Source organism: Monodelphis domestica, chromosome 7 (genome assembly GCF_027887165.1).
Source record: "Monodelphis domestica isolate mMonDom1 chromosome 7, mMonDom1.pri, whole genome shotgun sequence".
NCBI classification, from domain to species: domain Eukaryota; kingdom Metazoa; phylum Chordata; class Mammalia; order Didelphimorphia; family Didelphidae; genus Monodelphis; species Monodelphis domestica.
The window spans coordinates 274,000,317-274,015,749 of record NC_077233.1 but is presented as its reverse complement, the minus strand read 5'-3'; the positions used below and the strand labels follow the sequence as shown (position 1 = coordinate 274,015,749).

General features: G+C 39.0%; 1 protein-coding gene across 3 annotated transcripts in view; it reads left to right on the top strand.

The window, feature by feature from the left end:
- The window catches only part of AOPEP (aminopeptidase O (putative)), a 524,226-nt gene that overhangs the window by 272,038 nt on the left and 236,755 nt on the right, over nt 1-15,433 (top strand). For 2 of the 3 annotated variants that reach the window (XR_008913378.1, XM_007497916.2), the window contains exon 7: nt 6,531-6,637. Coding sequence is in view for 2 of the 3 variants with exons in the window: in XM_007497916.2 (XP_007497978.1) it covers nt 6,531-6,637 (107 nt within the window). In the remaining variant the exon portion in view is untranslated. Of the gene's footprint in view, nt 1-6,530; nt 6,638-7,629; nt 14,607-15,433 lie in introns of those variants that run through there. The other variant, XM_007497922.2, reaches the window with a different exon arrangement.

The window sequence follows — 15,433 nt, the reverse complement described above, 5'->3', positions numbered from 1 at the left end:
AGAATACTTGACCAGGAATTAAAAGACTAAGGTAGGAGGAGGCTAGGTTATGAGAGACTTTAAATGCCAAACAGAGAGTAGACAGCACTTCTGAAAAAAGATCTGGAGGGTTTTTGGTCCACAGACTCAGGATACCTGTGGTAGCCAAGAAAGGCAACTCTTTCTTTGGTAGCTGGTGGCCCTCCTCTACCCTACATTGGTCATGAAATATGTATACATTTTTGGACTTTGGATTTTAAGAAAAACACTGATTAGCTGAAGAGTTTCCAGAGAAGGGCAGCTGAGATGGTTGGTGAAAGATTAAAAGATGATGCTATGTTCTAGTTAACATGGACAAGTGAAGACTTAAGGTGGATATGTAAAAATTAAAATTAAATCTCAATAAAATATTATATTTTAGGAGATTTATTAAAGGATCATTAGAAATAAAGAAATAAGTGGGATACTTAAGACCACATGCCCAGGGCTGATTAGCCTATTTCAAAATCCCCACTCACCACTGTCACCATGCTGACAGGAAGCCAAAAGATCGAGGATGAGTCCCTGTCTATAGGAAGTACATAATGACAGGAAGTTGATGGGCTCCCAGGAAATGTAGTTCTTTTATAACATATTTTCAATTATACTTTCCCTCCTGAGATCCCTGGAAGACTAGTCTCTCCAATGGATCTTGTAAACATAACCAACTTTGAAATTACAATAATTTGAGGATAAGAGGAAAAGAGAACAAAACCAATGAATTACTAGACTTTGACAAAAAGCCAGTTAGGAGGCAGTCCCCTTCAGCATAACAAGTGCATTAAACCCCACACAGTTCAAATCACCACATCCCAAAGTTCACTCTAGATCTTGTGGTGTGGTGTGTGGTCTGTGGAATCATCTTCATGGTGCCTTCTCCAAACAGTTCACTTTCTGGATTTGGAGAGGTAGCATGTTTCTTATCCAAAAATTACTCTCAAAAGAATTTAAACTTTGCATTTTAGAATAAAAATACACTCCCATCTGAAGAGGGTGTTGAAAAACACAAGGACCACTTAGGGATGAGTTATAAGGCTGAGTTATAAGGCATATGAATCAATTGGTCAAGAAAGATAAAAAACATAAAAAAATCCAAATGAAAGCAAAAAGATAACTTCTGGATGAAGTATAGACTATCAAAGTCTTATGTGAAAAAATTTTAAGTAAAGGAAAAATAAACCCCAATTAAAGTGATTTAAGCAATTTTGCACTTACGCAATTGGTAGCCAGGACTACAGAAAGATTGTCACACTATGAAAGACAGAATAGGGACTAGATTATAGGAGCCAAGTAGGAGTCCAATTTGAGATACTTGGTACAATGTGGGACAAGGAAGACCTGCCTTTGACATATGTCAAAACAGCTGCAACCTCAGTCACCAAACAAATTCAAGTCCTTTTGCCTTGGCTCAGAATTTAATCCATCCCATTGGCATTGGTTGGTTTCTTTGACCTTGTGCTTGATTAGCACTAGGTAATTTAGCTTTGTGCTTCTTTGGCACTATGCAGTGACTCTTTTTGTATTCTCTTGTCCTGGAATCAGACAGAATCATTAAGCAAAGTCCCATAATTTTTTTTAAACAATCAATGGCATCATTTTTTATAGTCTAAAGCTTTTTTGGGTATGCATTGACATTAGGGCAAATGTATTTTAAACTTATATTGCTGGAAAATCAAGAAAGTTAAAGAAAATCTTCTCAATATTGGTGATATGCTTCAAATACCAAAAGGAGAGAAAAAAATAAAACTGAAATAGCATATTGCACATGCAAGCAAAACAATATTAAAAGTTTTAAAAATCAAAAATATATAGTTTACCATAATTGACATACTATGTCAGTTAAGAAAAGGTAAAATACAAAGGTTTTTCATCCAAAAAATGAGATTCATTTCCTTTTCAAACTTGGCCATGATCCATCGTTTACAAAGTAACAGTTTTTATAAAGAACAATAGTACAACAAGTAATGCATATTCAAGAAGTATCAGAATCCCCAAAGTTATAGAAGCCCATATAATGGCAATAGCAAACAAACCCACTGTCATTAGGATTCACATGAGTCTGCTGTATGGCATTAAAAAAAACAAAACCTTAGAAGCTAATGGATACTTGTCACAGGTTTTTCAGGTGTAGCAATGTTTCAAACTTGGCTGAGATTTTTTTTTTAATCTATTACTGTCATCATTACAAAATTGTGGCAGAGGAATCTAGGAAAAAACCAACCCTCTGTACTGTTGATGTTGGATCTAAAAAATCTAGATCATTCTAGTGGAAGGATAGAATAAGCAGAAGAGTTACAAATGAGAGATGCTCTCTCTTGGGAGCCATCCAGGGGTACCATGCCCTGGGACCAACTTCCCAGCTTCTTTGGTATGAGACTGTTATGTCTCATCAATTCACATTTTTATAAATGAAGAGGTGGGGATTATAATAGTGCTTCACTTCAGCTACTAAAATAGACTCTTTACCTCTGGTTACAAATAACTCAGAGGCAGGCAAAATGATCATTCACAGTTGCTGAAAAAAAAATCTAAAAACCATGTCTGAAGACCCCTTAAAACCAATTTGAGATATTTAGCTCATTAAATTCTTCAAAGGTTTTTAGCCAGGTTAAGTTCATCCATCATCTATGTGACACTTAACAAATGCAAAATGGAAGCAAAACCTGTTTATGGGCTTTACAATATTTTGTTTAGTATAGTTATAGGGGAAAAGTAACAGAACATATATAATAGTTAAAACACAGTAGATCAAAATGATTCAGTGTAACAGAATAGTATTGATCAGATTAATATATGAACTTAAAACAATAAAATTAAATCTTTAAGCAGACAATCAGCAAAATATAATAAAATACAGAGACTTTCATAAAACAGTGAAATATGAAAAGACTTAAAATTTTCACCTCCAGTCTCTTTAAAGTTCCTTTCTCTATCCATTCAGATTTCTTTTGTCAGAACTGTGGGATTTCCCATAGCGAGGGAGAACATGGGTTTGAGGAATCTCAAAGTGGATGAATCTTAGAGACTGGGCAGGCCCAAGTGGCAAAGGATTATAGGGAGATGAATTTCTCCCCTGAATCTCAGGCAAGATAAGTGAAAAGATCAGTGCACTTATGAATGGTAGAAGCTGTTTGAAATAGGCAAGGTACTGCTCTTCCAAAGAGTACACCATGATTGGAATTTACTTCCTGTTTGGAAGAGTTAACTTCCTTCTTCCCTTCCCCACTGAGATAAATCACTAGTTTCCCCAGGCACATGGAGAGGGAGTTAGGAGGCTAATCGTTGCCTAAGGAAAATACACCCCAATTTTTACCAGTTGCCTGGAGATCTGCTTCAAATTTGTGAGTTCCAAAGACACATTGGCAGCTACCAGCAGCCCAGCAGGACCAACAAAAGCAGTTAGGGTTGGGGCCAGAGATCAGGAGGACTCAGGAGTAGGAGTAGGAGCAGGAGCAGGCTGTATCATCAGCAGCAGCCATGCCAGAGGCAGCAGCGAGGAACTAAGGAACATGGGCTCAAGCAGATGAGAGAAGAGAGAAACAGTTTATCTCCTCTTCACCAAGAGTTCCCCAGCTAAAAATATCCCAGATGGTAGGGAGAGCAACGGGGCAAAAAGTAGGGAAAGATAAGGGCAGCAGCTCCAAAGAGAGTTCAGAGTTCTCTTGCAGTTTGCGAGGGTGTGTGGGTGGGGTGGGCAAAAAGCCATGGCAGGTGAAACATGACTTAAAATTTTATCTAGGCTATCTTAAAAAAATTGATTTCTTTTCTGACTAGTGGTTGACATCAATGTAAAAATTAAAATTAAATCTCAAATATTAAAATATTATATTTTAGGAGATTTATTAAAGGATCATTAGAAATAAAGGAATAAGAGGGATACAAAATAAAGACCATGAGCCCATGACTGATTAGACCATTTCAAAATCCCCACTCACCACCTTCACCATGCTCACAGGAAGCCAAAAGAGTGAAGATGCCCGCCCACTCAATTTATTCCCTGTCTATAGGAAGGAAGTAATTACAGGAAGTCAGTGGGCTCCCGGGAAATGTAGTTCTTTTTTAGAGTAACAGATTTTCAATTACACAGATATGATATTCTTCAAGTATTTGATTCTGATATGGAAAGAGGGATTAGATTTGTTTTGTCTGATCCCTGATAGCAAAACTAAGAGCAACAGGGGAACACTTCTGACTGCCTTTGAAAGGTAGTGGTTTCTACCTCACTAGAGATGCTCTAGCAAAAGTTGTTTGGTCATTTTTCAGAAGGGTTGATGTAGGGATTCTTTCTCAGGTATCAGTTAGAGTTGATGAATCCCAGAATCTAGGAAGGTGGGTTTTTACAGGAAGTAAAAAATGTCAGCAAAGGAATCATTCTACTCCTTACCATTTGTTTTTGGAGGCATTCTTGGGATTGATCAGAGGACATTTACATGGTAATATATCTTGAAATTGGGAGTTACTAACAAGGAGTGTGGTTTGCTGCTAGACTCAGGAAAACTACAGCAGGAAAATGTGAGGAGACATATTGCCTGATCTTGTTTTAGAAAAGAGAGAAAAGGAAACCATTCTCTCTCTCTCAGATAGGAGTAAGAGCTAATGATCCTGTATGGAGGCAAGTAAGGAAATATCTCCCAAATGCTTAAGGGATTTTTTTGTCAGGCCACTTGGATTAAATTTAGAGTAACAAGAGATTATCAAGACCCACCCCATCCTCTTACAAATGTGGAAACCAAGGCCCCTCAAGAGCTGGTGACCTACTCAAGGTAAACAGGTAATAAAAGCAGAATCAGAATATGAACCCAGGTCCTCAGACTCCAAATCCAACACTCTTTCTACTCTGCCACACCAAGGGGTGCCATGTTTCCCAGCAACTACCACAATTCTTCTTTGAGCTCTACTCGATATATCTGTGGAGCAGGTGAGAGGGAGACAAACAGGATGTGATGAATAGCCCCTAGAGTGGCACCATGTAACGTGACCTACTCGAATCACACCTGGATCCCACTCCAGATGGGATAGGACTGTCTATACCTACCTGACTGACACCAGAACTAAAGGACAACTTTGGCCTAAGTGATATTTGCAAAAAACATTCCACTCTCTCTGTAGTTGGCAGTTTCCCCCCTTAATCAGAGCCCTTGACTAGCTTCACCTCTGACCTAGAGATGAGATGAGTAGATTTTCAGTCACAGTAAAATAAAATGAAACTACTTAAGCCCAAAGATAAAAGGAAATGAACTTTAAATATTGTTTGGATCCTTATGTTGCTCTGGAAGGAAATTGAGATGACCTTTCAGTGAAAAGATGGGGACTGCCTAACCCATCTCTTGCCTATTCATATGAATCAGTCATCAAGCAATTATTAAGCATTTAGTAAATATCAGGCACATCTTGTTCAAGATGCTGGGGTGCAAATACAATAAATTAAATAATCCTACTTATTGGGAATTTAGTCGCCTGCCTATGGGCTCTTACTGACAATTGAATGCAGTCTTAAAACATATTTCAAGTAATTATCATTACATATGGATTAATACCCCTCTTAGGAGGAGGGAAGATGCCTTCTCCGTCCATCTCTCTCGATGTCTCTGTCTTTGTCTCTCTGTCACTTCTGTCTTTATACTTACCCCTTATTAATAATCCCTTTTAATTCCACTGTCCTTTGGCCATCTTTTCTCTGTACTCTACTTGAATGAAAGGGCCAGATTTGGCCAAAGCAGGGTAGAGCTCAGATAACATTGTATCAGAGTTAATGGGTAACAAATGCCAGTTGGGGGGTGGGGGGGGGGACAGCTTTCATTTCCAAAGGCTTATAAAACAATGAGAAAATCTTTTCTTCTAAATGTTCGGATTCTTTCCTACCGATAGACAATTCTATTACCATCCATTAGCAAGATTATAAGTGTATAACATAGTACATCATTATGACTGCAGCAGAGGTTGAAGTAATGGGGCAGGGTGATAGAGCAGACAGCCTTTTTCCCTTAATGAATGCCAGCAGTAAAAGTTCTCTGGTTTATATGCAAACAAAATAGTCTGGGTTTCATTAGCCAGCTCCACTGTAAACAGTTCTTTACCAAATGAGATTTGGGAAAGAGGCAAGGAAGTGGAAGGGCCCTTCTCCACTCAATGCGGGAGGCAAAGCCAGGAAAGGGATGGTAGAGTCAGCCCACCAATGACCTCTTGGTGTGGGTAATGGAGCCACAGAGAGCTCAGCAGTGGAATTCGGTTACCTGTGCCATGCTTTCAGCTCAGAGGGTAATAAAGCATTCCTATCTTGGGCCCCAGGCACAGTAGTTGATGGTTGCCTCTTCAGGCCTGGCTTATGCTAGTTTACCTTAACGATAATTTACAGAGTGGAAAACAAACAGGCAGATGCTGCCTTTGTCACCCTTAGTTTTCCTGCACTGGTTTGAAACAAAGCAAGATGTGCTGTCAAAAAATTACTGACCAAGATGGGGGGTGGGGGGAGGAACAACAAAGAATGATTTTTTTTTTTTTGGGTAAAACAGTTGTCACGTGATGAGGCTAAAGAACAGCTAGAATTGAAGGCTTTGCTCCGCTGGCGGAGACTCCAAGATGAAGTACAGAACTCCACAGAAGAGATGCAAGTGTTAAGGTAAAAAAAAAGTCATTGTGTAACTTTTAATTTTTTTTCCTCTTCCCTCCTTTCCTTCCCCAAAGGATATCTCCAAGACATCTGATTAAATCTGCTCTTTCCTTTTGAAATTAAGTTGAACTGGGTTACTCATCCTCTTTATAATGTGATTTTTTTTTTTTAAGACTTACAGTGTAGGGGTTTGGTATAAAATGCCTTTTGACATTTTCCTGGTGCCTCTGTTCAGGAAATGGTGAGAGGCCGCTTCCTGACCAATGATCCTTGTTTGATGTTCTAATAGTCACTCTATGTGGTAGCTACAGAATGTGAAAGAATAGGTTATGGGGGACTGGCAGACAGTAAAGCTTTGCAACTAAAAGAAAAAATCTTTAGGAAAAATATTGATTCAGAAATATGGTTAGTAAGAACAGATGTTAGCTTCAGAGGGTCATTTTGTTTTGGCTGGCTCCCAGCAGAAACTAGAGTTCAGGCTTCTGCTCACCTCCTGTTTAGTTCTGACCGACAAGATTTCACATTTTCTTGTTCTAGGTTGCCCTGGCTTCTTTGCTCAGATAAGGATCACCTCTCCTCTCTTTTCCTATCTTCTCTGAGTTTTCATTTCCTTCAGTAGAATTAGATGTGGGACAGATAGGTAGTTATATGAGAGCCTGTGTCTTTGGCTGGAAGTGCCAAGAGGTGGCCTGAGACTTTTCTTACTCTTCCTCTAAGTTGGCTGTGGTTGCCCAGACAGCAAGAACAGCTGACCCAGCTTTCCTGGTCCAAGGCTGTCTAGGCTAAACTCAGCTATCAGGATTTGTAGAAAGTGGACAGGACTAGGCGATTTAATTTAAACTCTTCCCTGTCCTAATATATTCTTACTGGCATTCTGCAAAAACAAATTGATTAAAGATCCTTTCCCTTCCCCGCTCCCAAAACACACAGAAATCACTGCAACCCTTTTTCGACAAATCTATTCTCATTTCTATCACTCAATTTGTTGCTTTGTACTCTAGAAACGAAAGCACGAGAGCCCCATGTCTCATCCCACTCAGACTTCTGGGATCTAATGAAAGGATCAACCATTGAATTTTCATATAGGCTCTGGTGAGTCCAAGCTCAGTGAATGGGAATTCATACCGAATTTGCTAGAAAATTCAGACCCTCCTGGTTCTTTTCATTCCTTATTTAGAGTGGTGCAGGAAAAGGAACTCTGGACCCAGATCTGAGTTTGAGACCAAGATCTGACTTATCTTGGACCCCTGACCTTCAGCAAAGTCCCTTAGACTCTGAGTCTGTTTCTTCATCTGTAAAATGGAGATAATAATTTCTATAGTACCTATCTCACAGGATTTTTGTAAATGTCAAATTAAATAATACAGGTAAGGTGCCTTACAAAAGCATATAACTATATAAGTGTCATTATTTTTCCCTATTCATTTTGAAGGTCAGTATATAAAGTAGAAATGTAGATCCAAGCATATCTGGACATTTGTTGTTCTAGTGTTCAGGAATAACTTTTATATGACTTTGTGGTAATTATTTTGTTATTCAGACATGTCTGACTCTTCACTGTCCCTTGGGCCTTAGTTGTCCACGGGAGTTTCTCAGCAAAGATACTGGAGTGGTTTGCTATTTCCTTCTCCAGTGGATCCTTTTGTCAGGCAATCAAGAAGTTAAGTGACTTGCCTAGGGTCACATAGTTAGGAAATGGTGGAGGCTTACACAGAGCCTCTCTGTTGAGCCATCACCTGCTAATCAGGTCATGAGTGTTCTTTGAAAGGTTTGATACATAGCATGTGAGTGGAAACCCCCTACCCCCTTACTTTATGATGATTTTTGTAACACTATTCGTTTTTTAGTTAAGTCAAATAATATAGTTTGCCAAGAAAATATATAGCTTAGGGTGGTTTTAAATCTTGCTGATAGGCGCTTTGACCTTAAGCCAAAAGTTTCTACCAAGCACACCACACTCTGCTTTGGGGTGTACACTCAAGACAGTTGGTCAGGAGGTGGAGGGCTGCTTTGGGGTGTAAGCTCAAGGCAGTCAGAACGGAGGCAGAAGGCTACTCTTGGGTGCAAGTATCAGTCATCCAACTTCTGACTCCTAGTCAGAAAACAATTAGACCCCAACCCCTTATTACAGAAGCCTTGGAAAGGTCAACCATAATCATAGAATAGGGGACCACCCATAGTGATTACTTGTGTACTTTCCAGCTTATTCAGCACTTGTATCATTGGTTAGGATCTGCCTAGGTGAAAGATTTATATATCCATTCGACTTTAATTTTGACTGTAGTACTTGGTCACCATGTCATAAGATTTCTTTGCATGAAAAAGGCTATCTCCTAAGGCTCAGGGTCTTTGGTCTTGGCATCGAACAGAGTCCGGCTTTATTGTGAGGCTGGCCACCTCTCAATAGATCTAATAATAGCTTGGAGACTGTATTGATGTGATAAATTTTCACCACAAGCATCGTAAAAAGCACATTTGTGAGGTGCATTATGTTTAGTTGGGAATGGGCCCAAGATCATCATGAGTCTTAAGGTTTGCCATTAGTTCAATCCAACTAACTGTCCCAGCTCCCTGAGAGGGCCACTCTACAAAGAATCAGGAAATTTCCAGGAATAAAAGTCAAAAGAGCATAAATTTGTGTGTGTACACATATATATGTATAAATTGCATGGAAACAAAACAGTCCTTGCTAAGTGCTATAGAGTTTTGGACCATCGCATTTGTACAAATACAACTTGAGCCCCCATTCAGTACATTCTTCACTAATAGGCCAGGAACTATAAATCAAGTTTCAAAGTTTAATTGCAACAGAATAACAAGGGAAATCTCTCACCCTTAACATAAAGGGGCACAGTCTTCTGTAGATCCCTGTGGTACAACTGGGCAAGAGAACAGGCCTTGGACAATTCATGATTTACAATTTTTCCTGGCTGGAATACTTCTCCATATGCCGGGACATGGCTCTGCCTCCTGTTCCATTCCATCTCTATAACTGCTCCATCTCTACCTCCAAAGCAACCACTTGTGGCTTTTTTTTTCCAGAATTATTACTGCTGTTATTTGATTCTTGGCTGCTTCTACGGAGATGAAACCCTTAGCCAGAACTATCTTTGGTTTGGTAGCTTCTTCCTTAAAGGGAATGTTATTGCTCTTTTGTGAGTTTGCCAGCCTCAAACATGCCTAGGGATAATCACCATGTTTCATCTCTTTGGTTAGTCAGGCTTTAGTCTAGAGTCCCTGAGATCAGGACCTTTTCCCCCACTACCCACTTTATCTCTCTCCCTTCTTCCCCCCCAACCCTCAATATCCCTTCAGAGAATTCCTGAGGGATCTTTTGATATTTAGATTGGGGTAAGGAAATTCCTTTCAACTCCTATCTGGCTCCTAGCCAGTCACATAAATTACCTCAGATTTGCCAGGGTTATGCAAATGACCCTCTAACTTGAACCAGCCTTAAAGAGGCAGTTAGCTGTGCTTAAGGGTTCCACAGATCTTTGCTCTGCATTCCTGTAGTTTTGACTACCTAGGTCACGGTCTTCCTTAGGTACAGATGCAGAAATAGTCACACATATGTTTTAATCCCTAGGAAGGAATCCCCTTGAGAGATAACACCTTGATCAAGGATACTACCTTTTCAAGACAGAACGAAGGTTTTAAGCTATAGGGAAAAAAAAAACTAATTAAATTTTTTTGTGGCATTTATAGAGATTGATGTTTCTTTTAGGCAAAAGCAGATGTAAAAATAGAATCAATTTGGAAGACTTAATCACCCTATTGCTCTCCCATTTCAAATTAATGCAATTCAGAAAGCATTTATTAAGAGCCTACTATGGGTGAGGACCTTAATGAATGTTTTCTGAACTACATTAAATTGTATTTGGGGCCTGGGAGGAGGCAGGGAGGTGGAAAAGTGGAGATAGTTCCAGCCCTGGAATCAAGAGGACCTAAGTTCAAATTTTGCCTCAGATACTTGCTCTCCTATGCTAGTTGGGCAAGTCATTTAACCCTGTTTGCTTCAGTTTCACATCTATAAAATGAACTGGAGAAGGAAATGGCAAACCGCTCCAGTATCTGCCAAGAAAACCCCAAATGGGGTTCACAAAGAGTGAAATGACTGAACAGAATACTTATATGGTACTTTGTAAAGCCCTTTCCTCACAATTGCCTTCTCTGAGATATATTGTTTGGGCATTTTTATCCCTTTTTACAGATGAAGAAACTGAAGAGAAGCCCTGAACTGTTTTCATGACTTTCTAGAGGCTACACAAATAATAAATAAATGTAAAAGCCCTGGGTCTGAAGCAAAATCCAGTGCTTTTTCTCTTATTCTGTGTTTTCAGGTGCTATGGGTGGCCATTCAGAATATGAAATAATTTTGACCACAAATGAACATAAACAGGGAAAGCAATAGGCAAAATTACAAAATCGTTGAAGTTTGTTCTTGTTCCCCCTTTCAGTTTTCCTCCCACCTCATTCCATAGTTTCTAATCCCCTCCTTCTATCAAAACTAGAAAGGATCAGATAATATCATTTATGTTTTTACTGTAAGCTCTTTCCCATGACTGTGTGTTACTTTGCCAGTCATGTCATTCTTTTTTAAACCTTTAATCTCCTAATACAGAATGAAAGACTTATTAAAAGATTTTTGTCTGGGGGTTCCCCTTTTCTTCAGGTAGATAATCAAAAGAATCACAGGAAAAGCAGGATGGGGCAGGGAATAGAGATTATTCGCCGGAGTGCTACTTTAGGATTCTCTCAGAGAAAGGACAGATGGGATTATGGAAGCACAAGGACCTACTGCAAACATTTTCATCCTGGATCTTTAAGGAACTGGGAGAGTGGGGGCAAAGAAAGTCTAGTTGAAAGGCTCGAGGTGAGAAGTTAGGTTTTTTTGTATGATGACAGTTAAGGTAAGGAAATTAGAGAAAGCAGTCAACATTGTACTGTTAATCAGTAGAGAAACAGCAAAATAAAAAGAGAAAAATGAAAACTCTTATTTGGCTATTTTAAAGTAATACTAATTATAATAATTAAAATGAAACTGCCTATTTTTATGCCTATTGCCACGTAGCATGATTGTGCATATCATTAAATATATGTTAGCTTAAATTTGTTTTCCGTTTTCATTTAGGCAGGATCCTTATAAATGCGTGCTCAGTTTTCATAGATCCTCTAGCATGACCGCCTACTCAACAGCTTAAAAACATCAGAGGGAACATTTACTTCTTAATTATTAAAGATGTCTTTTCCCCACACCTCAACCTGGGTGTTCTCTTTAGACTTTCCTCATCCACTCTTGCTGCCAGGACAAACTCAGAGCAAAACGGTCAAGAAATCAAAGTGTGCCTTGTCTGACTCCCCTTCTTGAATACTAAGTCTAATAAGAATTACCTTCTGTATTTGATCCCTTCAGGGCCCTGTCCTGCCAGTTTATTCAACAAACTACTTCATGAAGATCCAGTGGCTATTAAGGGCTTAATGATTTACCCTTCCTAGGGGACACAGTATTGGGAAAGAGAGTTGATCTATCTTCATGGAAAGACCTCGTTTCTGGATTCAGCTTTCCAAATCTAGCTGTTAAATTCCTCTGTCTCTAACCCTCTTCCTTCCTTCCCTAAAGCCCAAGGGCCGAATTTACTGGCAACTCTTAATAATCCTACCCTTTCTCAATTAGATTCAGAAAGTCCCTCTACCGTGGCTGGGTAGGCCCCTTCTCCATCATTACCAGTGTTGCCAGGAGTGCTGAGTCTTTGCTTGCCTTGCTCAGGGTCACAGATCATTCTGTGTCGGAGGCAAGATTTGAATCCAGGCCTTCCAGTCTCAGAGACCATCTCTCTGTCTGCTGTTCTTACATGGCTTCTCAGTCTTCTTTTTCTCCTTGGCACCCACATATGTCTTTTAATTGACATTTCCAACCTCACTGCAAAGGAGAGACCAGTGCTGGGAATTTCAGATGTTGTGGCAAATTGATGGATGGGGGAATGGAGAAGCAATCCCTCAGCTACACAAGTAGGGGGTTACCTACTCATTACAAGTCAAACTATGCTTACGTTCTTTCTTCTGCATTGTTTAGTTTTTTGCCAGTGTTCCAGCTGGTGTTTCTTTGAAACTCTCAGCCAGTTCTTCTCTCCACAAAAGATTTGACTAATAGGCATCTCAGAGGAAGCACCACGACTCCTCCCGCCCTCATTCACTAGTGCTTGTCCAGATTTTTTTTTCTCTTTTACTTCTGTGTCTCCTTTTTAACTTCTCTCTGAAGTCTATTCTGGCAGTCTCAGCAGGATCTAAGAGCTTACTGCTGCTTATTATATGGTCTAAAGTAGCTCTCCATTGATTTTATTGTTTATGCCCTATTATCCTTTCCCTTTTCATTCTACGTTCTTTGTTCAAGAGAAATTCATGCTGAGAAGAGCTTTAAAATATATCATGCTAAAGAGACACTTACAAGGCAAGTATAATATCTGACATATGCTTTCCCTCTTAGATAGCTGCTGGCAAGCTTCATCTAATTCTTTATAAATGTATCTTTCCCTATCTTCTAAGAGAATGCTTCATGTACTGGCCACATATACGTCGGCTAATAACAGGGGAAGAAAAGCTAATTATTTAACTTTGCCCTTTAGCATAACTATAATACATATTCAAAGAAGAAAAATTATATATAGATGAATGACTTTAACATTTTATAAGTTTTAGAAAAATATTAAGAATAATTGTTCTGAAAGCTCTCTGTGCAAGTCCTCCTCTTACACAAAAAGTTTTTATCCTTTAAATATTTTTTCATAGATTTCATTTATAACTTTATAGATCTGTGTCAGCATCCTACCCAACTCAAATTTTAATCTATCTTTATTTTTTCCTCCCACGTGGGAGAATATACCTCTGCATAGGTAGTAACCTTTGGAGAGGCAGCTAGGTGGCACAGTGGATAGAGCACAAAGCCTGAAGTCATCAGAAAGACTTAAGTTCAAAGCCAGTCTGACACTTAATAGCTGAATAACCCTAGACAAGTCACTGGCACACTGTCTTCCTCAGTTTCCTCATTTATAAAATGTGAATAATAATAGTACCAACTTCCCAGGGTTGTTTTGATGACAAAATGAAATATTATATATTTATAATAATACACATATATTATTATTTCTTATAATAACATATTTAAATAGTTAATATATTTAAAAGTACTTTGCAAAGCCTAAGATGCTTCTATGTAAATTTTAGTTAATAATAATAGTAGCTGAAATATATTACTTACCATATGTCAAGCACTGTGGTAACTTCTTTACAATTACTATTTCATTTGATTCTTATAAGAACCTTGGGGGTAAGTGCTAATATTATCTGCATCTTATCTTATATTTATTATTTTTATTTATTTTATTATCTCATTTATCTAGCCTGACTGAAGGAGAGGATCTATCTATCAAGGTGTACAGTATCATTAAGGTATAATTGGATAAGGACAGGGTTATGACCTATGAATTCATTACTATAGAGAATCCCCCAAAGAGGGGGAAAAGAGGAAACTCCCTCTACCCATGTAGATTGGTATTTTTTTTTTATAACTTAGAGTCTTTCAAGAATTGCCTAGAGTGCTGAGTGGTCAGCTTGAATATCACACAATAAGTGTCCAAGACAGCACTTGAATTCGTCTTCCTTGTTTTGAGTTCAACTCTATCTAATATACCACACTACCTTAATATAAACCGAAATCTACTACAATTGTTTTGCATTATGATTTAAACAATGTCCTTCCACCCGCTATTACTTTCTATAATAGTAATTGCCCCCCACAGTCAGTTTTAGCTCACCTGGTTTTGTGGAGCCCTCTTATAACACTGGTACAGTATTTCTCTAGGGAGATTAAATTCCAAGCAAGGAAGAATGGACACATAAACTTCTTGGATACTAAATAAAGATATTTGGCACCACAACCAGGACTAATGAATCTTCAATTCCTTCAAAGAAACGCCTAGACTTTTCTATAGGCATTAACACCGCCCCCCCCCCCCCCCACACACACACACCTAGGTGTCCTTAGCCCAGATGGAACTGTACATGCACTTTTTAGTCACCCTGGTCCCGGAAGGTGTCACAATGGTTTCTGGCCCTTTGACTAAAGGAGTCACTTTTCTATCAAGCTCCTGAATATTCGTTCACTGACCTTAAAGTCAGCTCCTGGGTCCCTCTCTGGAAATCTCTATTGTTCTGGTCTCCCTTGAAGTCCTAGCCTAGTCCCTGACCTATCCCCCCCCCTCTGGCCTGCTTAAGTCATGAAAGTTATCATCAGTAGCCATTTGTTAAAGTTGGGTCCACTCTTTGGTGGAGAAATGGTTTGCCATTCCAGGGGTGAAGTTTTTGGCCACTAATTAAAAAAACATTAATGGCATTGCAGTATATCTATGTCTATACCCCAAATCACAGATGGTGTTCCTCAAATACAGTACTTCATCCATTTCCCTTCTCCATGGCTTTGTCCCAGCTATGTCCCCCTTGACATCTTTGCCCCTCCCTCTCTTTTACTTTTAATTCCTTAAAGATTCAGTTCAAATCACATCTTCTGTAGGAAGTTTTTCCTGGACCCTAGTTCCCTCTTCTCCTGGTTCCTTCCCTTCTGAGAATACTTTCCATGTACTTTGCATGTTTCTTCTATGTACCTAGTACCTATTACAAGTTGATTTCCCATTAGAATGTGAGCTCAAGAGGGCAAGACTCCAAGAATCTAGAGTATACACAGTAGTCACAGCCTAATAAGATTGTCTTAAACCAGGTTGAAGGTAACTGACAGACCTCAGATCTGTCAGT